Raw genomic sequence first — 27,110 nt, 5'->3', positions numbered from 1 at the left:
TTAACGAATAGTGTATGCACGAATTTTACGCCTATTTTATTATCGGATCTCGCTTCGCCCCACCATTACCTTAAATTCCTTCTCGCTCGAGTCTCGTCGCGTGAATGACAACAAGATCACCGTACGTAAATAGGACGCGCCGAATTTTTCTCTCGACGAGTATAATTCAGTATCAACTTATATTATAAAATGTTCAAAGTATATTAAGAGATGCCAAGCGCGCGATCATTCCCGCGATCGATTAAAGACTGTATCAGCCCACGCGATTAATTAACTTCCGCGATTAACGTGTCTCAAATATAGTCATTCATTGTAATGTTGTGCAGTATCGGGAGAGTCGATGTTATTTTCGAATTTCTCAGTCATTAATAAAAACATCACGGATGAGATATAAAAATGAATTGACTCGAGCGTTATTGTCACGCGTTAATTAATTAATATATATAGTCTCGATATTGAGTCATCGTATTTTAATATTTAGTAATCGTATATCATAAATTTGGCGCTTGTACAACGGTGATCTGTTGTTTTACGTGACTTATTCGATTTAAATCAATCGTGTGAATCGACTCATACTCTTGGATATTATAATATTCTACGAATATTTATCTTTAATTTTAATTTGTACATTTATTCACTTTTACGTGTTATAATGAGATAATAAAATTATCGTAAAATGCGTGCATATACTATTCGTTAATAATGGAGATAGCGTTTTATCGTGCAATTTTCTAGTACCAAGTACGAATAATCATTGATTTTTGCGCCCTTTGTAATATAAAATAAAGTGCGCAATTAACATCGAGAGTGCTATATAAAGTTCCGCGCAATCGTCGCATTCTAGATTAGTACGCTCGAGATCGTATTTAACAATCACTCTCGACTGAAGGAGCAACAAAGTATAAATAGAAACATCCGATAGCGGAGCAATCATAAAGAGAGAGGGCGAGTAATTCATAACTTTATCAATTTATTATTTGCAATTTATAAAATTAATTGTTCGCTTATCTTCACGATAAAGGCCTAATTAAATCATTGTGTAGTGATGCATATAATATTTTCTAGTCTTAGAGTCTAAAGTTCTAAGTCTTATTTTGAAATATTTTGAATATTTAATAAAATATTATATTATATATATATATATATATATATATATAAAGGAAGATGTATAAAATATTTATAGATATATATATATGTATAAAACATAAAATTCACTTAACCTTTAAATATTGATGCATCTATAAAAATAATTTAATATTTTTTAAATATATTTATAAAGACTTTGAACGCAGTTAATTAGTAACTAATTATAATATATTTGTATTTTGTTTCAACATAAATAATATTTTTCGGAGACGAATGCTAATGTAATATTAGTATTCGTCAGCATTTCTACTTTCGATATTAATTTTTTGCTAATTAGTAGAAGCAATAAATTTGGGATTAGAATACTAAATTAACATTTAATTATATTCAAATTTGATTTCTTGTCAAATTAACGAAGGCACAAAAGCTCTCATGTATGTGCGCATTACGTAACACTACACGGATATAATTATGAATCGTTTACGAGAGAAACGCTGTAGTTTTAAAATACTTTCAGGCATCACAGACGCAATCAACATATTTGCTCTTTTCTTATTTTTTTGTTATAATGGGAAAATTATTTGCATGTTCTCGTGGTATAATGCAAAATCATTCGTATCACTTGATTTGTCATAATAAATGATATGTCATGATAAATCTGCCGAGTTTCAAGTTTGTCTCCAAGAAATGTTATAGAAAGAGAGAAAGAAAGAAGAGAGAGAGAGATGCAAGAAAGAAATTGCCAAGGATTAATTAGAATGTCGTCGTTACTGTCTCGCGCTACAGAATAGATGATCAGACTGCAAGATAGAGAACTCCGATGCAAGAAACAACGAAGAAAATAGCCGTGGAACAATTAGTTCGTTAGTGTCAATCTGCATCGATATTATGCGAAGCAATCACGACGCAGACCGACAAACGTCAACGAAAAATGACATAAACGCGAACAAAGTATCGGCCCTTATTTATACGAGAAACGTTGAAGTGAGGGAACGCAATAAGGCACGAAAATAAAGCAGATGCGAGAAATCAATCCAACGCGCATCTTCTCACGTTGTTTAAGGGCATCTCACTCGCCACTTTTCCGATAATTTTCGATAGAAACGAGGTAACCCTTTCTCGCTCGCGAGACCTATTAACCCGCAATCGACAGATATCCGTACTTCCTTTAAACATTGAGTATGCGAAGCTAATAATTTGTATGGGTTACGTATCGCAATTAATTTCGCATAATAACTTGCACAAAGGACACATCGAGCAAATTATCAATTATCGGTTTTGTTCATTTTCCTATTTGTTCTCCTATGCAATTGGTACCGCATCGTTTTGTAATATCATTAAATATGCAGCTAATGTACTTCATATTTTTTTGTATAACGTAATTTATTATCTTAGAGCAACAGTTATCAGCATGAAGATGACACTCTAACATCTTCCTTTTATTCCGATGTCCCGTAATAAAATCGCATCGTAAAATTGGCCCAACTTCGCGCCTCTATTCGAAGGTAAAATACGACGGTGAACAAATCGCTTCCGGCTTAGAACATGTAAATGAACCGTCGTTATATATATATATATATATATATATATATATATATATATTCCCCCGACGCGCCGGACGCGGATCGTGAAAGCGGGTTAAGAGCCAGAGCCCGTGAGCGAACGTCCGTGAGGAAGGCCAAGTGGAAAAAGCGGGAAACGATTCCGCCGTCCGGATAGTTGCCTTCGATCAGATATATTCCGTGACTCGAAAAGCGGGCCACGTAATGAATTCGTGCGCCCTTCGCGGCGGCTGGCCTGGTTTCGTTGCCGACGACGATATGCTAAATGAAGGTACGACCTTCCTCTCCACAAAAGGGGATGGAGGTTCGCGCGAGGTCACGGATTAGCCGCTCCTTGACGCAGAAAATTCGAACAAAAAAAAGTCGAACGATCGGCACTGATATTTCATCACATACGCAACGTGTGTCGCTAAAAATCTCTTCTCTCTACGTCGTTCCATCTAGAAAGGGGGGAGAGAAAATCTGTTCTGGGGCACATTAAGCCCCGGATGAAAAACCGAGTCGCGGCCGGGATTAAAGTTCGCTCGCCGCGCGATGAGAGTAGAGCTGAATCGACTAATCCAATTTAATCACCGTAAATATAAAATTTTATTTCCAGCATACAGTACGTTTTAATTTCTCCGTGCGACTCACTCGTTTCGCGCTCACGATATTTATTCCGCGAGATCGGACATCTCATTTTTGCCAAGGACTCGCGAGAGGGCGAACGTTTGAAGGACGACGCTGCAACGAAAAAAAAAAGAAAAAAATCGAGAAAGAGGCTCGCGAGCGTTGATATTTTTATCGCGCGGTTTTTTCTCGGTAATCCGTATGTTAGCTAATTATTTTCTCTCGATAAAATAGATATAACGCGATTAAATAGAGAAGAGCGGTTTGCTTTTATAGCAGCGCAAATACGATCTGACAAGGCAAGTTACTTGCTGTTATATATATATATATATATAGGGGCCGTTATCGATCTCCGTAGGAGAAATTCGCTGACAAGGTTGCAAGGTTGCACTAATTGAGGGTTTTAATTTCCTGTCCTATCATCCCAAACCGCCAATTTATTTGTATACGCGTAAACACACGGCAATCTCTTCGAAAATGTCGAGCGTGTCGAGATGACAATGTTCGAGAGTTATATACATAATTATATTCCGAGAAATTACGAGGGTTAATTGGGAAAACGGATACTTAATTTCGTGTCATCTGAAGTTTCTTCCTTGAATAGAAATAAATATTTAAGTTTATACAGACAAATCTTGAGAAAAATTACCCCGATTATCCCGACACTTGTAGAAAATCAATTTCATAATCGGTTCTTTTATTTAAAGAAAATGTAGAGAATGTCTTTTATCCTAATAATCTTATTCCTTTCAACATGCCAGTGGTAAAAACCGGTATTTTCCAAAAAAAAAAAACCGGCAAAAACTGATACTTTCTAATAAAAATGATAAAATAAATAATAAAATTTTGTATATCTTTAAAATTTAAAAAATGTATCTCATATATTAATTTGAATTAAAGAAGATTTTATATTTCTCTTATTTTTTTAACCATAATGATTAATATGATTTATTAATTAAAGCAAACGCATATTTTTTTATAAAATTATATAAATATATTTTAATGTAATCATTTTTATAGTTTTTGCCAGTTCATTCCATTGGATAAAAAAGTCCGACACAATAAAAACCGGAATTTACTATATGGTTTTTTCCACTCACTGGACTTTTCCGGCCAACCCTGCTTTCAACAGGATACTAAGGATACTACTTCACCGCGACTCTCGACTTATGGATATTAGAAAAAAAATGGTAGTTTACGGATTCTAGTCGTAGCGTGTGCAACTTGTTTACAACGTGCCGCCAGTAATCGTACAAAGAATGCTATTATGCCGTAAACGTCTGTCACCGAACACAATATAGCCATTGTATGATAAAATTGTATAGTAATGGACTGTTTGCCGACATTCGGACGCCGACAAACACCTAACTTAACAAGGATTCTCACAGCATGTGATTTAAAAAAGAAATCAGCAAACAAATCTTAAGAAATAAAAAGTTCAATGCATGAAAGAAGTCAATTTCCTTTCATAATACTTAAGAAGTTAAGAAATGTATCTATGTACATACTTTCAAAGACCGATAAAATTGATGGGTCAAATGTCATAAAATATATTTGTGAATTCGGGATCATTAATATACTCGATTGTGACAATTCTGCAAAGATTTTTTTCTTTTTTTTTTTTATGAAACGAACTGCTACGAATTCTCAAAATTCTTATAATTGCAGTATCGATATCTCGCAATCTCAGCTGATAAACAATAATTAATAAGAGAAATGAGATCAATTTGAGAGTCTTCTCGCGTTCTATCCCTCCTCTTCGCGAATATCGCCTAGGCGATGAAACGAACCGCGGAAGGGCGTTTGTGCGCGATCCGGACGACGGTTCGTCGTTCACGAAAATAAAATTCCCGGCCGCGCCGCTTCGATACGCAAAGAGAGAGAATAAAAGAGAGAAAACGCACGCAGATGCACACAGATACGATGGTACAAGATATACGGTCGTGAAACGGAGGACCCGGACGGACGGATGGGCTCGCTCCTTGTTTATTTATTCTTTCGTAAAGTCAACAAAAATTTCGCCACCGGCCAGTCGGACCCGCCGCGGAGCGAACAGTGGACCGCGGCCGAGCCAAATGTAGTTGGCCGACTGGCCAAATGAGAGTTTGCGTCTATTATTACACACCGCCCAGCGGCCGTAAACCGCCACCGGGACCCGAAGAACGAACCGAAACGTACGTGCGAGCCGATACAGGATGTATCAGAGAAACGATGGGATTGTCCGATGAGGCAGACGTTCCTCGGAATACCGGAATCGATCTTTCCTCTTATCGATTGACAGTTATTTGAGAGTGTTCACTTATACGATTTTATAATATATATACGTGCAATGTATGCAAATCTTTTTTTCTCTTTGGTAATAGATTTAATATTTTAAATTAATATTGCGGAATTTCGTATGAAATTTTTGTCGCGTACGTCAAGAATGACATATATGTATATCTCTAAAATCTATATTTATGTGATTTTATACAATGTTATCGAAAGAGATATATATACAGATTTGATAACGTGATTTATGCGCGTTATTATAGAATAAAATAAAAAATGTGGCGTCATAATAAATTTGTTTTGCGTATATATTACTATCTTTTATAAAATGTCCAGATATTTTTTCGATATTGCGGATAAAATAATTACAAGAGAGAGTGTAAAATTTACAAAAATATTATATGCAAATATATCCAATCTAGTGCCCTAATTTTTTTTATTTTATTCTATAAATACATTTTTATTTAAACTTGTCCTTTTTTTAATATAACCAGAAATAAAAAATCTCCCTCTGTCGGATATATTATTCCATGAATACTGAAAAATTATATTTGCGTAATTTTGCAATTCAGATATACATATATTCATTTAAAAGAAAGGAAAAAAAAAAAAAATTGTATGTGCGATTTGATTATGCTATTTTTAATACTAACAATAAGATGTAGAAAAAGCAAAGGTTACGATCCTTCATGAGTCAGACGCTACACAGTATATCCATATTCTAAATATTCATAAGCTTGCAAATGTCCGACTATAGACTCCATTTCTATACAAAACAAAATTTTGTAAAGCTCATCCGGATGAGAACGAGGCAACATCGTTATCGCTGCCCTACGCCAAACGACGTATGCCGTGGATTGTAGAGAGACTGTTATCGACCGCACATTGATATCGAAAATTCATGAGGGAATATTTAATTGAGAAGAGCACATGAGAGAGAGAGAGAGAGAGAGGGATCCCGACACTCGCTCGTCTATTTAGTGGAGATTGAAATATCAAAGTCACATAGAGAAAGAGAGATAGATAGATAAATAGAGAGAGAGCTAAAGCGATATGTCGATAGAGAATCGTTCGTGTGAAAAATTCCTTAAAAAAAAAAGAGAAAAAAATTTACGTGCAATTTAAAACTAAAAGAATTAATTGGCCGAATACCGAATGAGCTAGAAGCGATTTCGTCGGTGTTTATCGTGCAGGTTAATCTCGATACTTGGAATCCAACCCGAAGAATTTACAGAGTTGGCGTTTAACAAGACGGAAACACACGCATGCGTCACGCATCGCGACGCTAATCAGGCGTGACGCTCGCGCGAGTCGACCGCGATAAGATCGGTGGCAGCATCGCGTAATTTCGAGAAATCCGTGATCGTGATAATGATCTTGCAATATATTGTATCTCGTAATCATCGAATCTCATTAGCTCCCAGATAAACGCGTGCTGCAAAGAGGTTCATTCACCGGCGCTTATTATCGACGCGAATAGAACCAGCATAGCTCAGCACAGAAAGAGAGAGAAAGTGTGTAATGCATATTATACTTTTAAATATATATATCGTTATATGTATAACACGACCAATGTTGACAACACTCCCATGGCTGGCGGAAGATAGTTAAAAAAATGCATAATAGCGCGAAAAACGAGTCGCATTTCATCTATAATTATGTGTCGAGAACTTAATAGAAACTTTTTTCTTCCACGTCGACAATTTGAAATGTTTGCATGTACGAGTGTATTTATGCAAATTACCATTCCGAATGACGGGGACAAGTATTTAGAAGAACGTAAATACATGTAATAATACGCGGCCACAAAATGTTACTAGCGAACGATATCACAATATGTGATGGATGCGATAATTTATCGCGCGCGAGAGCGACAAATTTAACGCGCGAAACGCGTAATAAACGAAAATAATCGTCGCGTGTGTGTTTAACGTAGCGAGCTTCTGAATCTCTACTTGTTGGAAAACTGCGTTCTTGGCGAGCGAAAAATTTAAGTTATGTACGACCATTGTATTATAACATACGGTGCAAAACCGCGTCTTCGCGAAGTCGAATCTCTCGCAACGCTACTGCTTTGTAAATTAAAGATGATTCCACGAGCGTCTATAATTCACTTTAACGAGCACCCATCGACCGATCGGGATTTCGAGAGAGAGATATATATTATTCCTACTGGGGGAGGATGTGTAAGCAATTGATTTTCTCTAATTTAACAATTTATCAAAACCGTAGTAATTAAATGGGCTTATCAAGGACTTCGCAATGAACAAAACAACGAAACAATTAAATAATTATCCGTTTCTATTATACGCGTGAAAATATTACTCCCGAAGTTTGACAGACACACACGCGGACTCAAGGATAAATATTAATTATAGATCCTCCACACAAGTCATTAATGCGTTCTAAGTTCGAGAACGTCTGTCTCTCGTCGCTGTTATTTATCGATAGTAAACAGAAGCGAACCGATATAAAGACGGGCGCGGCAGAAATGCACGGGCAGTTTGCATATTTAATGCGATCAGAATGCACCGGGTCAAGAATATCGTGACGCGTTGCGCTATTTTTCTCCGTACAAAAGAAATGTCACGCAGGTGACGCACGTCATATATTATCCGCGATACCGTGCTTCACGCGTTGAAATATGCACGCGTTTCGATTGAAAGAGAAACCGATACGATTCTAGTTTACGACAGTTACTCGACACAATAAAATTCTCAAGGTATTTATAAAAAAAATATATATGTTTCCAGAACGACGGGATCTCTCGACGAGAAGCTAGCTGTTGCTCGCGCATAATGAAAAAATATTTCCAGTCCAAGATATATCTATCTAGATTACTTCGTGCAAGAAATATTGGGGACAAGTATTTACCGAAAGAATTTTTTCATTCGATTAATTTGTATCAAAATTATATCGGTTTACACAGAGAAAATTTACTCTTAGAATTTACTCTGAAAATCATTTTACTATGCATTTAGTAAAATTAATCAAACATGTTTTATGTTTTATATGTTTATTATTTTTATTGTGATAAATATTAATCAAAGAATTCTCATAAAATTCTTTCCACATCATATTATCCCACAATTACCATGATTTTCAGGGTAAATTCTAAGAGAAAATTCTCTCAGTGTATAAAAGGAGATATATATATTTTTTTCTGAATAAATATTTAGATAAAATTTTATTTGAATTTAAATTCTAGAGTTATACAAATTCCTAATCAAATCGCGCGGCGATCTCGTGACACGTGGAAAAAAATGGAGCTGATCGTTGCGAGCACCGGGGCACCAGTACAATACAATTACAACGTGACCCTCCTCCCACAATAGACGCGACGCGACGCGCGGACGCAATTAGATTGCAAAAATATTAGCACGGTAACGCGAGAGCCGCCGGCGTAACGCGATGCCTTTTAAATTCGGTAATTGTCCACGCGCGAGAAAGCGCGGCCGACGTAATTGACGACGCGTCGCGACGCCTCTCTCTTTCTCTCTCTTTCTTTCGCGCGCGCGTTGTCGTCAGATTCTTAAAATAATCCCAAGCCGAGAGAGCCGGTTCGTCACGTCGAGCTAGAGCGCGATTTTTGGCAGCGATGTCGTCACAATTCGATTTGATAATCGATTGTGTCCGTCATTCTGATGACGATCGAGCTTGCGTAATCTATAATTTTGACGAGGGATGATTCAACGACATCGTACAGATCGAACGAGTAAATGGAGAGAATCTCTCTTTCTCACGATCCAATTTTTAATTGTTTAATAAATAATAAATAAATTTAATTATTTAATAACCGTGAAACTTTTCTCTTCGAAGAAGAATTCTTTCTTAAAGAGACCGTGCAAACATGCAACAACGTTTTGACAGAGTGCTTCGTCATTTACGTGCGCTCTTAAAAGCTGAAGAGCAAAGCGGTTTATAATATTAAACGCATATATATCTTGAAACGCGTCGACCTGAATTTTAACTTTGCGTACATCTCGTGTCGGCACGAAACATCGAAATTACGAGTACACACACGTTTGCGGAATAAATTACGAGAGGAATTTCGCGCGCGCGCCCGTCTCGTTCAAGTGACATTTCGAAATTACGCGAAAGTCTAACCGAGGGTGTAGCACCACCGATCGCGCAAACCGGACGTGCTCCGTTTATTCGCGTATCAGGGGAAACCCGAGATAAGCCATGCCCACGATCATTCCTTACGATTTGGCACGTTCGAAGCGGAAACGATTACGACAATGTGCCCGGCGCCAGGCGACGACGAGCGCGTGCATTTACAACGAAAAATCATGCTAATGCATCTGCCACTTTCGAGATTACGATATTTCTCGTAACGAGACGGATCAACCTTGGAAGAAAAAAGGAAACGGAAAAAAAAGGATGGGACGTCGAAAAGCTGGCGGTGTTAAAAATCATCGATTATTATCGGCGTTCCTAGAGACATTCCAAATTTACGCTGCGGACAATAAGTTACGGTCGTGAGACATTATTTACGCGGTCGCGAACATTTGCATACAGAGAGAGAGAGAGAGAGAGAGAGAGAGAGAGAGAGAGAGAGAGAGAGAGAGAGAGAGGAGGGGAGCTCTTTGAGCGGGACGAAAGTGAATTGGGGGATGTAAGCTTACACATTCTGTGTAAGCCAATTATGATGGCGCGTAAAATAATTTCAAGATTTTCGCGTTAAACGACACGAATTAAAATATAACTTTTCGTTTACACAAATAAATGCACACAGCGGTTTTTCAATCTTTCGTCTATATCTATATAATCGAGAAAAGTAAACAGCGCGACGTTTGACAGATATCTCTCAAATGAAAGATATATGATTTGCTCCACGTTTGATCTTTTACGGAATGCTTTAATCGATTTTCGATTATCCCGAAGAGATACGTCTAATCTGTCTCGCGTTCGATTCACAATGCAAATCGTTATGTATGTGTGTGTGAGAAGGAAACTTCCTACTATATATATATATATATATGTATATGATACACATCTATCTCTAACTACATAATCGGTACACTAGAGCCGGATTATCCGACGCTCGAGTATCGGATTACGCCATTAAATTTTACGATCCCGGGTTAAGCCGTCGACATTTTAGACAAACGTAGAACCTCGCGCGAAACAAGGTTGCGCATAAAGGGATGACATGGCAAATAAACGTATGCGTAAAAAAGAAAGATCATAAATCCTCATGTTTGAAAGCGTCATGTCAAACGCGGGTGATTAGACAATATTTATATCATACACACAGTTGTGTAAAAAAAAAAAAAAAAAAAACCGGTTTCTCGCGCTGAAAAAGATTTCTCCCGCGGGGCTATTAAAATTCTTATGTGGCCTCGCTCGCGCGTGCCCTTTTATTTCGTCAATTTCATGTGACCTAGATTCGTCCCATCGAGAATCGAAGAGTTATGCGTTCGCAGGAAGCTGGAAACGGAACGCGGAAGATGCGGCATTCGCTCGACTGTAGACCATAAAAAACGGGAGAAAGGAAAAAGAAAAGAAAAAAAGGAAAAAAAGAGCTCCATTCTGCAAGGGTCAACGACCTAAAATACTACCTGCGTGTGCCTTTAAAACCGGTCTCATTTTCGACGCTTGTTTTCAGTGATATAATACCGCAACCGCCCACCCTTTTCCTCCCTTTCCCGGATATCGAAAAACGATCGATATCATTGTAAAATTTGTTTACACCCGTCCGCTCCGAAGAAAACAATTCGCGCGTCTATATGCGCAACAAGTATCTTCCCGCCCTATAATAGGATATTCGACTTATCAGTCATCTGGACGCTTCGACATCGCCTCTTTAAACGATGCAGGGTCGCGTCTTCGAAACGCGCACGCATATTAAATGACACATAGCGCACATACGCGCGCGCGGCCTATATACAATGACAGCTACGCAATCAGCTGTTGGAGAAGACGCGTCGTTCGCGTCCAAAGAGAGAGATAGAAAAAGAGACGACGCTCGCGTCCTCGAGACGATCGCGTTCCTCGACCCCGCGGAAACGAGGCTAACCGAGCAGCGCAAATCTCCGGGGAAGATGACGGGGGATGAGGGAGGGGTTGATCGCGCCACGCCGAGGTTTGGTTAGGTTACCGCTGGACCGCGGCCTTTCAACCCTACAGAACGCGAAGGGCGACTCGAGTTTTCTCTCCCCGACGAAGATGCGAGAGCGGAGCGGAATCGCTCGACGCTCTCGCGGCCGAACGCGAGGGCCAGGTCGATATAGCAATGGCGTCGCCGAGCGAGCAAGCTCGGCAGACAGGCAGAAAATCAATCGCGTATAAGACACGCGGCATGTTTTGACGCGCCTACTTCGCTCCGCGTCCGAACGACGTTGGATCTCGAAACCGGCGAGAGGGTTTTCCGCAATGCAAAAGTGTGGAGATCAATCAAGTTTCTCTGCGAAAGAGAGAGAGAGAGAGAGAGAGAGAGAGAGAGAGAGAGAGAGAGAGAGAGAGAGAGAGAGAGAGAGAGAGAGAGAAAGAAATTTGACATTTAAACTTGAAATTGCTACACCGGTTTTTTTCGATCCTCGTCGTCCAAGACGCGACGAGCGAGATACCTATAATGAGATGGAATAAAGAGAAAGAAATCAAGAAGACGAAGAGAAGCGCGAGCGACGACGATGACGTTACCGACCGAGGCGGCCGGAAAAGAGACGGGGCCGCGGGGTCACTCACTCACGCACGCACATTTACATATGTTACATCGCACTCGCACTCGCGTCGAAAGAGCGAGTCACGCATATATTCACGCGGCCGGGACCGGGCACGAGAGCATGCGTTTCGTCTCGGAAAGCCCGCGCGTCCCGTCCAAGCATCGTGTCGCATATCAGATATAAAAACTTGTTGTGGCTTACTTTTGATCACTCGGTCCGTCGTGGGGAGCTTCTGCGAATTGTTGGAGGTCATGCTGTACGAGGATAAATGACGAGTGGGCGCCTCCTCCTCTCTCTCGCTCTCCTCTTCCTCCTATTCTCCTCCTTGTCACTCTCGCGCGCAGCAGGATAGCCTCTCGCGCTCTCCTTGTCGCTCGCGCCCGCGCTCCGCCGTGTCACTCCGCCCGCACCGTTTCTTTTCCGCTTTCTTTCACTGTTACTCGTCTTCCTCGGGAGCTTCTTTCTCCTCTCGTATACCTCTCTCTTCCCTTTTCTTCTTCCTCACCTCCACGTTCTCCTTTTCTTCCTCCCTGTTTCGCGTGTTCACTCGCGCGAGAGTTATAACGGCTAACTTCAGCGTATACGGAGGGGTTGGGTAGAAGGAGAGGGCGGTATTTTCACCTCGAGAGCCCGGCGCGACCGCCACACACACACATGTAACACGCGCGCACGGAAATACGCCGCCGGGAGGGAGAGAGCGGACGTGCGGACGACGAAGGGGGCGGGGGGAAGGGAGGGTGGCGGCGGAGAGGTGACGGAAGTTATCGCACGGCACGGCGGCACATCGGTGCCTAGGAACTGTTCATGGACGTTCTTCTTCCTCTTCTTCTTGACGGTGCCGTCGAGGAAGAGAGGAGACGGCTGCTCTCTCTCTCTCTCTTTCTCTCTCTCTTGTACGATATATCTCTGCTCCTCTCTTCTCTTTTCTCAGGGCGGTCCCCTCGCACACACCCTTCGTAGGAGGGTAGGCGCGACCGTGCACTCGCGAATGCACGCGGCTAATAAATAAGATGGACGAGCGGCGCGGGGGGATCCTCGACGGAGCCTCTTTCGCTCGCTTCGAGATCGCTGGACCACGCGCGAGCCGCACGACGACGACGACGGCGGCGGCGGCGGCGGCAGCGACGACGACGGCGACGACGATGGCCGATTTAGATGGCGACGGCGACGACTCGATTGACAGGAACGACGACGGATCGAGCGAGCGTTTGCCCCCCGCGAACGCGACACACCAACGCGCCGCGACTACGAACGGTTACAGTTTGAAAAGACGGGGACACGATGACGATTGCAATAACGGCTGCGGCGGTGGTGGCGACGACGGCGGCGAGAACGACGTGAAGTACGACGACAACGGAGACGACGACGGCGGCGGCGGCGGTGACGGTGGTGGTCGCAACGACAACGACGTGGACCGGGACGACACCGTTAACGACGTACGAAGCACCGCGACACGTAACCGCGACACCGACACCCACGGTCGAGACACCACGCCGCTAAATTTTAACTACAAGATGTCTGTCTCTCTGCTTCTCCGCGGCGCGCACACTGACGGCTCCTCCGCGGACAGGAGGACGGACACGCGCAGCCCTCCGCGCGCAGCGATCATTCGAGACCGCCGATTGGTCGCGCCGCCACCCGCGAACTATAACGTTGCGTCATAGAGGCGCCACCGACCGCGCGCGACTCCGCGAGTCTCCCGTCGATAGATCGATACTCCTCGCGACTCCTCGCGTCCTGTCGAATTTAAATTTGAAAAAATTCCATTTTTCTTTACGCTTTGTCGCACTTGTCACGTTTGAAATGAATTAGAGATCGCGCGTCGTCCTAGATGTTGAAGATATAATAATGTGGAAGAGAAAGGAAATGAAAAGTACAGGTAAAATCATCAGGTGTGTATTTTTTATAGCACAGATATTTTTGGAATTTGAAAATGTAATCGATACGAACTCTTAAAACTGGAGCGCAAATTATGGAATTATTTAAGCGATATTAAAGTAATCTCATCATTTATACTATTGATTATGTTTTTACACATGTGAATATGATGTTTGATTATTACTTTCACATGTCGAGATTTGAAAATTTCAAAGCTTATTTATGAATGCGGTGGAATACTGTTAATCAGGATTTTATCGGCCAATGTACGAGCAAATAAACATCAGAATATAGTAGTGTTATCGAGTATCCTTTATATGCGCCCGCAGGGGATATCCGTTTACACATGTAAAGAATCGAGGCGTGTTTGAATACAATTTCGATGAGAAATGTACAAACGAAGCTATTTGAATTTGCGATCCTTTTTCACGTAGTTTGGAAATATAATTGCTCATCGTTACGTTTTAGATATTAAATATAATAAAATATAATTATTGCCTCTTTCCTTAATGTATAAGAAGAAATGCCACTTTTATTATAATTACAATTAAATAAAACTTATTTTTATTTGCAAATTAAATAAGACGGAAAATTGATCTTCCTTGCGTTTGACTTTTTTTATGCATATATCAATAACAGAAAGAGCATCATGTGATTAAAGATCGGAAAATATATTATATAATTTTATCCAGCGTTGGTATAATTAACAAATACATAAACGACAGCCAGTAAAGTTAATGCCTGTTAATGCTTGATGAGATATTTATTAAATAATAAATTCTATGGATACATAATATATGTACAAGTCGTTAATTGTATTTATATATTACATATGATAACTATGTATGATAAAAAATAAATACGTAGTCAAGATAAAAATTTATAAAAATGAATATAAAAAATAATATCAATTGTGTCTTTTATATTTTGTACTATCCTTCGAATTGTTTCTGGAATGATGCTTGGATTGTAGGAAGTAGGAACACTCTTTCTTTAAGCGCTGTTAGCTTGGGCAGTCCTAATGTGATATCAAGTCCGTGATATTCTTTTATGTATTTTGCTGTGACTGCGAAAAAAATATCCAAATAGGATACCTGAAAAGAGAAATATGTGAGAATCTTTCACAAAAACCAAACTGATCAATTCTACTTTTGTATATTTCTTAATTTTACAATTAGTACCAGAAAACATTATATTAATGGATTGATACTAAAATTAACAAATTTATAAAAATTGAATTGATAATATTATGTGCGTGCGTGTGTGTGTGTGTGTGTGTGTATAGTTATTAAAGTTTGTAAATATTTTTTACGATTATTTTTGAAAGTATCTTTTAAAAAATCTATATTCTGGTAAAAGCGCGCGTCTCTACATAAGCAAACAATTTTTCCACAAGTTCTGACAATATTTTTTTTACAAATTAATTTTTTTTAACTATTCGCGTGTTAGTTAAGTTATTAATATATTTAACATACGTTTTCTTTTATATTTATCATATATATACTTTTTTACCTTTGAAAAATCATTTCTGAAGGGATATATACATACATGTTGATCTTGTGCAAAATTAAATTATATTATTATAATCATATTATTTATCAGCTTACCTGTCCGAAAAAAAAATCTCCATTTAGTTCCAAAAATATTTCTAAAAAATAGAACACCATTCTATGACATATGTTCAGGGTGTAATATTCACAATAGCATCGAAAATTCTCGCTCTCGATGCACTTCATTGATAAGTCTGAAATAGTACATTAAACATAAAGTTATATTCAAACATAAAGTTATATTCAAAAGATAGAAGATTAAAAAATAGGAGATAATTACGTCGTCTGAATTCATGGAGAAGAGTGACCGTTTTTATAATGCATGATTGATCTATTTTATTATCTCCTAATAAATTTAATTGCTTTGCCAGTTGATGTCCTATTTTTAATGTATCGGTATAATTTGTGTTGTTTATCTGTACGACGGGAAACCGATAAGACGGGTAAGCTGTAAAAGAAAAATAAATTAGATGCGTTAAATATACATATGATACTTTATTTATATATACCCCAATATATGTATTATATACATATATTATATACTTACTCCAGTGATTGTAATACCAGTAAGTAGATATATCATTTATATAATATTCTTCATGTTTAATATTACCATATCGTAATAAATATGATATGGGTTCACCACCCATATCTGGTAGATTATTATAAATAATTCTTGGTTGATAGTGTGACATTTTAAGCAAATAGTCTGAAATAGTATAATAGATTTATATTAAAATATATATGCGAAAAAATGAGAGAGAGAGAGAGAGAGAGAGAGCCAGTAAAGAAATAATTGAGCTAGTATTTCTAGTCTATATTGAGTTAAAATTTTTTATCCTACATAATAAAAATCGGGAAAACTGAAATAGTTATATTTATAATTTATTATATTAGTTCAGCAAGCAAAAACTCAAATTCGATTCTCGATTCAGCGATTTACTCCGATATTTTTCTAGCCTACGCTTCTTTAAAAGAGATATGAGATTATTAAAAATAAATCTCAAATTCGAAAAATTAATTTAAATACTTGTATTGTATCAAATAAAATTTGTGTCATAAACACAATCATTTAGTTTCAGAAAAATTAATTTTCCTTGAAGCTGACACACTACCGCCCGATAGCTCTTAATAGCTTGAAGAATTTAAATCTTTTATATTTCTATTCTTTATCTCTTTTTCTATAAACTTTTATTATCAAAGAGATCAAATATTTATTTAACAAATTAATTATATATTATCTACTTGTATATACAAGACGTTGGTAATAATTGTACCATTCATCGTGTGCAAATAGAACGGGTTAAATCGAATAGAAAAGGCCTCTACTGTTTTACTATAGATAAATGCGCGCATATGCGCTTTACGGAATCCAGCCAAAGTGACGTCTAATGACGTCAGTTTACTATTTGACTCGCAATAATTAATGAAAATTTAATTAAAAAAGACCAATCCGTGCCAAACGTACTACGAGAAAAGACGCTTAATATGACGCGCTTATTAAGCGCGCGACGAAGCGTTGGGATTAATAATCAATCATTAATCATTAATCAAGTTTAATTATGTATTGCATCTAACAATCGTCTAACAGTGCAATGTCTTTTCTCACGACGTGCGTATGCACGGATTTTCCCCAATTAATTTTTCATTAATTATTACGAAGATCGCAACGTGATATATAGAGATCTTCCTGTATATAATTAGTAAATTTTTATTATATTTGTAAGAATTAAGAATTTTTCACCGTATATATTACATTATATTATATTTGTCGAGCGTATTGACGTCCCGGTCACGGTTGGATTTATTGCTTTATGTATCGTTTCTTTTGTATACCTGTTATTCGCAATGTATTATTTCACAACGGCTCGTGCCCTTGTTTCGGCGTGCGACGGGAAAACGCGCGATTTCCTGGCCACCGAAAATCAGATGTGTCGCTACCTGATTGACCCACGTAATTCGTGACAAGACAATAAATCGTCTCTCTCGAGACCTCGGGAAGAAGCGCGCCGTATTCCGCGAAAGTAACAACACGTGCCGATTCACGCGAAGAATGCTCGTAATTTGACAACAGAATAAAGTCAGAGTTATAGAACAACTACTGTGTGAATTCCTTTCTCCTCTCGGAATTAAACAAATTAAACCCGTGAACCTAACATATTGTTTCATAAATAATAAAAAAATCTGCACTTGCTGATATTGTGCAGGTGACTGATAAATTTCTGATTGTGTCGAATTGAATTTTTTAGAGAATAAAGAAGAACAATCTAGAATTTTCTTTTAGAATGAAAAAATCTAGAATTAATAAACTTGCATTAGATTATTAAATTTTTAGACTTTTTATAAATAATAAAAATTTTCACTCGCTAATATTGTGCATTGTACTGATAAATATCTGAATATGTCGATTTTTTTTAGAATAAAAAGAAGTTTAAAATTTTTTTCATTTTTAATTTAAATAATATATTTTTAAAAGAATTTAAAAAATTAATTTAATTATTTAAGAATTATAATTTAGAGTTAACAAAAAAAGTATGACCAAGAAACTTCATTTATAAAAGAAGAAGATATTATCCAGAAAGAAAAATTAGAATCATCATTTAAGAATCATTATTAAAAATAAAAAAATTAAATTAAGAAACAATTATTGCAAATAACAATTATTAGTGTAGGCGTATAATTATTATTTTTAATATGTATATATGTATCGCGCGATTATTATTGCCGATAGCGACTTAGCGTTTCACCTTCGATTGTCATGTATTCTGTTAGTATGTATATTCGTTCCGAAGAATCTCTCTCTCTCACGGCGAGAATTATAGCAGGATAGACAAGGATTGAGACCGAGCGACAGGAACATAACGGCATTCTCGACATAATCATATTCGCAATAAATAAACATATTCTCCTATTATTTAACGTTAACTTGCTCACTCAATTATTTTGTGTCTCGTCCTCTACACGGCATATCCGTATACATTTATATTCCTTGAGAAAACAATTCCGACTACATTAGAAAGTTGTTATTTATTAAATAAGACTTACCTTTATCGTACAGAAGGAATCGTTTTAGGGGACCTATATACCTGGAGGAATCGTCTTGGAGGACACACTGTTAAACACTGTACACCACTGAAATGTGAAATGAAACTAAGGAAGATACGCAGCTCGCAGGTCGGAAAAACTACGCCTTCTTACCCCCACTTAAAAATTTTGAAAATTCTCTAAAGTGTTTGAACCTAAACCCCACTAACTCCGTCCAGAGAGGACGCCCACAAATCGGTTAAAATCTCGTCCTTTCGGGCAGCTCTCCGCCTATATTCTTTTCTTATTTTAGAAAAAAGAAGGAGAATCGGTACAGAGCATTGCTCCTCCTTCTTATGTGACTTTGAAATTCATAGACAGCTCTTTATAATTGTTTAAATTGATTTATTTCTTTCTTATTTTAATAAAGTAAAGCTGTTAAAGAACACAGACTAATGGACAATTTTTTTTTATCAAATATATAAGCAAAAATATATAAGAAATATATTTAAAAAATGTTTATCAAATTGCAGTCTAAAAAAAAAATATATCGGAATATAATGGTTAAATCGTGAATCAAACCCGAGTCTTTTGCTGTTCGTGCGATAAACTACTCTTACCACTGATTGTAAGTGATTCGCCCCACACGACTAATAGTTTTTATTACAATCTATTTTTTTACTAGCACAACTTCAGAACAATTCTTGGTATATACAATGTATGAGTTTCACAATTCTTATTTATTGTGTAAATGTCGTTGTATTGTGTAAATGTCGATCTATTCTGTATAATGATTGCAAACCCACCCCCTTTAGGAAAAGTTTATTTGCGAACACAATGCAATTAGATATAGTTATTCATATTGACCAGTACTTGAACAGCACAATTAACTAGCCTGAACTACCTGAAACCAAAGACCAATCAGGTAGAGAGTCCTGTATTTAAGTGGGAAAGAGAAAAGGGCCAGTAAGGAAGTTCGTCATTCGACGTCGACGTCAACGTCAAATGACGAACTTTCTTACTGGCCCTTCTCTCTTTCCCACTTGAATACAGGACTCTCTACCTGATTAGGGTTTTTAATGACGTCAAAATGACGCACGCTTGCAATCTGGGTAGAAAATTCCTTTTCTCTTTCTTTATTACCTGATGACTAATAACTAGGGCAACCAAAATATGTTAGAGCATATTTTTTTAAATTTGATTAATAAAGAAATAGATTACACATAAATTTATTTCGGAAGAAACTATGCATTTTAAACCCTAATGTAACAGCATATTTTTGCATATTTTAGTCGTAAGTACTTATTTTTGCATATTTTAGCTATAAGTGCATATATTTTTGCTTATTTTACTTTTTATATTTCTTTATTTTACTTACTGTGCAGATTGAAGTTGTAACATATGCTATGGAAGCAATTAATAATGTAAACGGCGAAACAGCAAATTTTATTAAGAAAAAATGTGCAAACGTTATTGCGAAGAATAGTGGATTTACTATTTTAAAGAAACTTTCAGCACGATTGATTGGAAAATCTGATAATACGGATACTACAAAAACGGATAAGTACAGCGTTCAAGAAACCTTGGCATTTAAATATGCACCTATAACTTCTGTTGATGTCGAACGAAGTTTTTCAATGTATAAAAATGTTCTGCGAGCAAATAGGCAAAGCTTTTTGTTTGAAAACTTAAGTGAAATGTTTATTATTTACTGTAATCAAAATATAAATTAAAAGAGTTAAACTTTTGACTTTAATATAACTATTCGTTTTTATATGCGTTAATTTAAATGTATGTGCTTTGTGTTTTTTATAAATTCAATGGAATTAATTAATAAATCTAAAAATAAGAATATATACAATGTAAACAATTTTTCATTAAGTTTATTTTAATTTTAATTTAAATTGTAATTTTTTAAGAGCATATTTCTCTGTTTTTAGAGTATTTTTTATAATTTTATGGAGCATATTTTAAGCGCTTAAAACAAGATTTTCACAGCTTATTTTTGGTTGCCCTACTAATAACTAAATACTTCAACTTTCTTACTGGCCCTTTTCTATAGAAATTTTTATGAAAAATAAATTTCTATAAAAATAAATGTAAAAAGAAATCTTTATAAATCCACCGAGAATATAACAAAATAACATTATATGTTAAATATGTTTTTTTAAAAATACATTTCGCGTTTATATAATTTTTATTAATTCATTTACATTTAACATTTATTATATGTTAGTGGCTAATAACTCTCAATTATACACCAATATTTATTGTATAAAAATATATAGGTGTATCATCGGAACTGATTGGGAGATAAAATATTCGGTTAATCAATTTTTCAGATAATCGAATGAATACGTTTGAAAAACTGACAGGATCATCTTATACACAGCTGTATTTAATATTTATATTTCATATTTTTCAAACTTTCATCTAACAAATTCTCTTAATATGACTTATAATTCGCAGATGATTAGTTTGCCTATCGTATATTTAATTTCAATTACAGTAGTATCGTTTTTTTCCCAGATGATTTTTTTATATCATATCCCTAATGTTTTAACATAACATTTACGTTTTGTCAACATATCTACACATTTTGTGTGATCACTGTAAAAATCCTAGAAAATGAAATTTACAGTTAGATACTAATGTAACGTGACGATCGTTTAATAATAAGTCCGTCAGTAACGATTCGTCATGTTATATTAGCATCTGATATTTTGACGTCAAATTACATCTTCTAGCCAAATAGAATTGAGAAAAACACGCTTTAAAAATTCTAATTGACTCTAAATGTAATATAATTATTTATTTAAATCTTTTATAAATGATATAAAGATTAGCATATATAGTATTAAATTGTCAATTACAAATTGCAGGCAATAGCAATCATAGAAAACGTAATAGGCTAATTCATGTTTATCACGACATTAAAAATCTCAAGGGGTATCAATTTCGTAATGCAAAATCTCGAAAATTCTTTGAAATCCTACATTATGTTGATCGTAATACCGTTGATATCATCGAGTTCATGAACCGATGTTACCAGGATTTCCGCTCGTCAATGTCCGACAAGAAGAGAGACACAGTTTTCATGATTACATATTATCATAATATAGAAATTCGCGACTAGTAAGAAATGCGACGAGGAATTTGCGTACGTAGAAATTGGGATGAATGTACGAAAAATCATACTTTTCTCATTAAGAATACTTAATGACCATTGTATAAAAAATGAATGGAAGAGAGATGACTATTTTTCTAAAATATATAATCTATAATCTAAAATATAAAATAAAACTATACACTATATTTCTCATTTTTTATAAGTTTCAAAGAATATATATCATTAAAATTAAACTTGTTTTCTTTTTCTGAAAATGTATTCTTTTGGGTTTTTTATTCTTTGGGTATAATTTATTGAGTTCTAATTTATTGAATTCTAAAATTAAAATCTTTTGAAGCATATACCAACTTTGTTCTTTTGTATTAAAGAATAGAAATATGAAGAAAGCGTAGAAACGAAAAAAAATGAAGAAAAAGAAAGATTTATAGACTTATAGATTTATAGATTTATTTTTTGCTTATTATAATATTTGCCTCTTCCAAACAAATATTCCAAATATCATTTTCCTCTGACATTTTTTCGTATCATCAAAATAAGATATTTAGGCCCATATTCTGGATCTTCTTTTATCGATAAAAGAAGATCCAGAATATGGGCTTTAAAGTGTTTGAATTAAAATTAGGACACCCTGCATATTTATAATTAATTCTATAATAACGACACTTCGGCTACGTGACAATTCAATGTCATCTCTTATTCGATGTCTCCATTCATACAAGCGTATTTTGAGCACACATGCTCTGACCGAGCATATATCGTAAGCTCGGTTGAAATATTAATATTAGTGAATCGTCCGGTAACATATTAGTGATCGTTTTGAATTTTATTTTCGCATCGTTTGCTCTCAATGTCAAGTCAATAGTCTCTATCGCATTTCAAGAGAGCTTCACGTGATAATTCTGCATGCAGTTTATGCATCATCGCTCACCAACACTGTCTTGCTCTTGCCAGGAACAAGCTGAAAAAATTATATTTGCAACGAAAGAGCACAAATTTTCTTGTGCAGTATTAAGTAATTAAATAAATTTCAATTTATAAAAGATTTTATTTTATTTTAATAAATTCTTTGATCCGCTTGAAGAAGCGTAAGCGAAAAAAATATCGGGACAAAGTCGCTGAATAAGAAAAAATAAATTAATTACATTTTAAAATAAAAAATTTCACCAATCTTTACAATAACAATAAACTCTTAGATTGTACGTAATCGAATGATGTCGAAACTATATTTGAGAAAATTTGTATTGGCAACAATTCTTGAAAAAAAATCAAGATTCATAAAATATCTTTTATCTGCTTAAACTTTTTTTAGCATCCTTGGATCCTAAGAATTAAAATTTAGTAGCTTTTTATAAAATTATTTGTGTTGATTACTTTTTATTATTAATTATCACACGTATCTGTATAGATTCAGATAGGACGACTTTGTCAAAAATATTAAGCGATAATTATTACGATTAATAAGAGCAATCGATTGCAATCAATTTCGTGCTCTGTGTCTTTATAATTTAGTAGATTTTATTACTATCTCAATTTTAAATTTTATATTACACCTATTTGTATAAGAAAAGAAAAGTAATCGAGAAGATAAAAAAATAACACGTATATAGAAATGAATGTAGACGAGATACATATAGTATAATAGAATATTAAATAAATTTCGAGTAAATTTATTTGTACGAATATTTATAATAATGCTTTCTTTTATAAATATTTCACTTAAAATTATTCAAAATGAGAAATTGCATATATACATAATCTCTTTCAAAATAAAGATTATCTCTTCATCTGACCTCTAATATCAAGTCGCGAGAGACATATCTTTGATATATTGAATTGTCTAATCAGGTCCAATCAGGCAACAGATAAATTTCTCGCAATATCGACAAAAATCGAGAATTTAGTAAACGATGACGGTCAATCGAGCGATGCAGGGAGGTTGTAGCAACATTTGTAGTCGACCAATGGTTTATGTAGCATACGACATGATACGAGCGTGTTGTTATCGACTTTATCAAAATCTCTTTCATTACTCATTGGGCTATGTATGTACAAGCCGAGCTGGCATAAACAGCCGGCAGCGTCGGTATTCGTCGTCTCTGATGTCTGCGAACGTGCGATAATCAGTCTGCCTGTCATTCGGTCGCGACGAGAGTGTGCCTTCTTCATTTTGAAATTGAAATGAACGGGACCGTGCATTATGCTCTGGTGGCCCTCTGGGAGAAGTCCGGCTGCAGAATAGTCGCGGATTATCCTGCGGATCGGGACCCGACCTATCGTGCTATCACCCTCAGTACCGTCGACAGCCTGAAGACGATCGAAGACGATAAAATCAGCGTCGATCAGGGCAAGTAAGATCCTCTATATTATCGCATTTGACTTGTGTATTCGATCACGCACGAAACATGCTTGACATGTCATACACGAATTCGAGAAGGACACATATTGCGCCGCAACAATTGAAATAGATTAATATTTACAATAACAGAGTTCTAGATTTCGCACTCCGAAGTTGTTTTTCACTTACAGAGAGAGAGAGAGAGAGAGAGAGAGAGAGAGAGAGAGAGAGAGAGAGAGAAAGTGAGAAGAGTTAAATATATTATGAGATATCTCATACGGGCGTCAGCAGTTTTTCTTGTTATGACAGACTCGCGCTAAACAAGTATTATATAATAATTTATATGAATTATATAATAGGTCGCAATTGATTAATGAACGCGGGATAAGATTGCTTCACTTTTATACTTATGCTATAATGAGCATAAAGCCGAATTTTTCTGCAGATATACGATACATGTGTTGATCGGGGAACTTCATTACGCCTGTCTGACATCGAGATCGAACTGCCCTTCGTCAGCAATACGACTAGAATCTTGCTCTCAAATATTTCTGCAGAGGCTGCGGAGCGTTTATAGAGAATTACCAATATTGGCGGACTTATCAAGAGATCTGACAAATCTCGCGGTAGTTGATTTTTCGACACCTTTAAAGAAAATAATTGTAAGTAATAAAATAATTTTAAGGCATAAAGTAGAGGTAGCACAATAATATAAAAGTCAGTATTGTTCTCAACATTTCATAAAATTTGGATATCGATAATTATATATAACAATACATTTTTAATTTATCTGTTGAAAATGTAATTATGTATTAAATATATATATATAATTATATCTAGCCGATACCTATAATAATAAAAAATATCATAATTTATAAACTCTTCTGGGGGAGCTTATTTTAAAAATCCATAATATTATCTTCTCTTCTTAAATAAGCGATTCTATATTTTGCACAGATAAAAGAAAACAAATAAGATATAAAAGAAATATCTCGATATGAAAAACTGAATTGACATTATTTCAGGAGGAGTATAACCATCAAGATGTTGAGTCTAAAAATCTGATCCCAAGATTAGAGGAAGAATTGGCCGAGGTACGTCATTTGTTGATGGATGGTGTTCAAAAGCTGATCGATAGGGGCGAGAGATTAGACGAACTTGTCCGAAAGACGCAGTGTCTCGAAATTTCGGTAAATAATCGAAAATAAACGAATAACCTTCGCTTATTTCCATTCTCCTTTCTCTCTATTAACTATTAATCATCCAGCTGGTAAACATGAAATATTAATTAAGTACATAAATTGTAATAATTGCGGCACAAAATCCTATTAATATAAATTTCATTAAAAATTGCCGATTCCTGTCAATGATTCATGACGATTTCTGTATCAATTTGCTAAACTCACTTAAAGCAGTTGTCTCGCGAATCGTAATTAATAAAATTTGACATTTTAACTATACGTTAATAAATATAATATTTAAACATTTATAATTTAAAAATAATTGACTGTTCTGAAGCGTATGAAAATCTCGTATTTTTAATTTTAATAATTAGAAAAGAAAAGAACAAACAAAAAAGTAATGAAAAACGGATATATGGTAAAAAGAATATTTTTTAAGAATAGTAGTAAAAAGAATAGAAATTGGTGACCATTTAGTTTTAGAAGTACAATAATAAGAATACTTCGAGTTTCACAATTATTCGAAAGGACTGAAGGGGATGAGCGGTGACCGCTTTATATAGTAGATTTTATTTGTATAGATATTTCTTCTTTGTATATAACAAAAGAAGAAGCATGTAAAGGACAGAATTGTTTAAGAATTTTAAGACACCATTTTTTCCAGGCTATAACCGTAGGTAGTCAGATTTTAACGTTGACTTTTTGGAATTGTACTGTTGCGAGACAACTACTTAATAAGACGCGCCTTCTATAATGAAAAACGTTATCGTATTAAATAATTATGACTAACAATAAGCAACGCAGTTTTTACACACGGCTTCATTTATAAATGACTATATAAACAGTATGAAGAAATTAATTATAGTAATCTTGCATACCGATTAAAAAGCCACGAATCATTGACCTCGAAAAGATTATGGCAATCGCCATTCGATATGATAATATTTACGAATATTTCTGTTACAGTCTCGGGACTTCCACGTAGTGTCAAGGATTCCGCAGAAGAAAAAAAAGAGCGTTATTTTAGCAGCAGGAGGGGCACTCTTGATGCTTATATCGACTTCGCTCTTAATGATTTTGATATATACAGGAATATTGTGATCACCTATATAAAAATATATTTGAAAAACAAACGATCAAGATATCTCTTAGATAAAGCCTCAAGATGTACGATCGAAAAAATTTATTAAAAAAATGTAATAATTTTAAATATGTCTTTTGAAATTCTATTAATTATTGTTCTTTTGATAGAATAAGCAGCCAGATAAACAGAATTATTTCTGCCTATTTGAGAATAGTGTCAATATTATGAGCGGACTGTGTCTTTTGATTACTTAATTTACTTTCTTCCTACATTTGATATCATTCATTTGTAAGTATGAGTGGCCACGTTTATAGGCGTGGTCTTAAATTCGACCTAAGTTATTTGCTCTAAACATTTGGTAGGCTATCCCTAGTCAATCTTCATATTTTAGTGACCTGAAAGATACCTAAAGATACCTTTTTCTCTCGATTGGCACGCATAAAAATCTATTTGTTTGCACTGTTTTGTTGAACAGTCAAGTTAAGCTAAATCGGTGACTTCTATACACAAAACAGGAAAGTGATTGTCATTTCTTCCTAAGTCTCTTTCGATGTAAACTGTAACCGATTAGTAACTAAACCTACTTTAGACCAGGCCGCTATCAGGTCGCTGGTTATAAAAGTGGCAACTGAGGATGATTCTCTACAATATATTTTTCTTTTAAGAATATACGTATAATAATAATTTATATACATAAAATAAAAATGCGTCGCATAGGGTCAGCGGCAAAAA

At 35.8% G+C, this 27,110-nt stretch overlaps 2 protein-coding genes across 2 annotated transcripts in view; one reads left to right on the top strand and one right to left on the bottom strand.

The window, feature by feature from the left end:
* LOC145944552 (serine/threonine-protein phosphatase 2B catalytic subunit 2) overlaps nucleotides 1-13,301 on the bottom strand; it is a 125,763-nt gene extending 112,462 nt beyond the window's left edge. The window contains exon 1 of the mRNA XM_083052949.1: nucleotides 12,398-13,301. Within this exon, the coding sequence (XP_082909075.1) occupies nucleotides 12,398-12,449 (52 nt within the window). The 5' untranslated portion in view covers nucleotides 12,450-13,301. The remainder of the gene's footprint in view (nucleotides 1-12,397) is intronic.
* Nucleotides 13,302-23,779: 10,478 nt separating this feature from the next.
* Nucleotides 23,780-26,485, top strand: LOC145944465 (uncharacterized). Its single transcript, XM_083052800.1, has 4 exons — nucleotides 23,780-24,126; nucleotides 24,559-24,775; nucleotides 25,139-25,303; nucleotides 26,261-26,485. The coding sequence occupies exons 1-4, from the start codon at nucleotides 23,957-23,959 to the stop codon at nucleotides 26,393-26,395; spliced, it is 687 nt and encodes a 228-aa protein (XP_082908926.1). The 5' UTR covers nucleotides 23,780-23,956; the 3' UTR covers nucleotides 26,396-26,485.
* The last annotated feature ends 625 nt before the right edge of the window (nucleotides 26,486-27,110 follow it).

The sequence above is a fragment of the Prenolepis imparis genome, unplaced genomic scaffold, assembly GCF_030444845.1.
Source record: "Prenolepis imparis isolate NDT839.2.m4 unplaced genomic scaffold, iyPreImpa1.0 SCAF_13, whole genome shotgun sequence".
Lineage (NCBI taxonomy): Eukaryota > Metazoa > Arthropoda > Insecta > Hymenoptera > Formicidae > Prenolepis > Prenolepis imparis.
The sequence above is the reverse complement of the archived record's forward strand: the minus strand, read 5'-3'. Positions and strand labels throughout refer to the sequence as shown.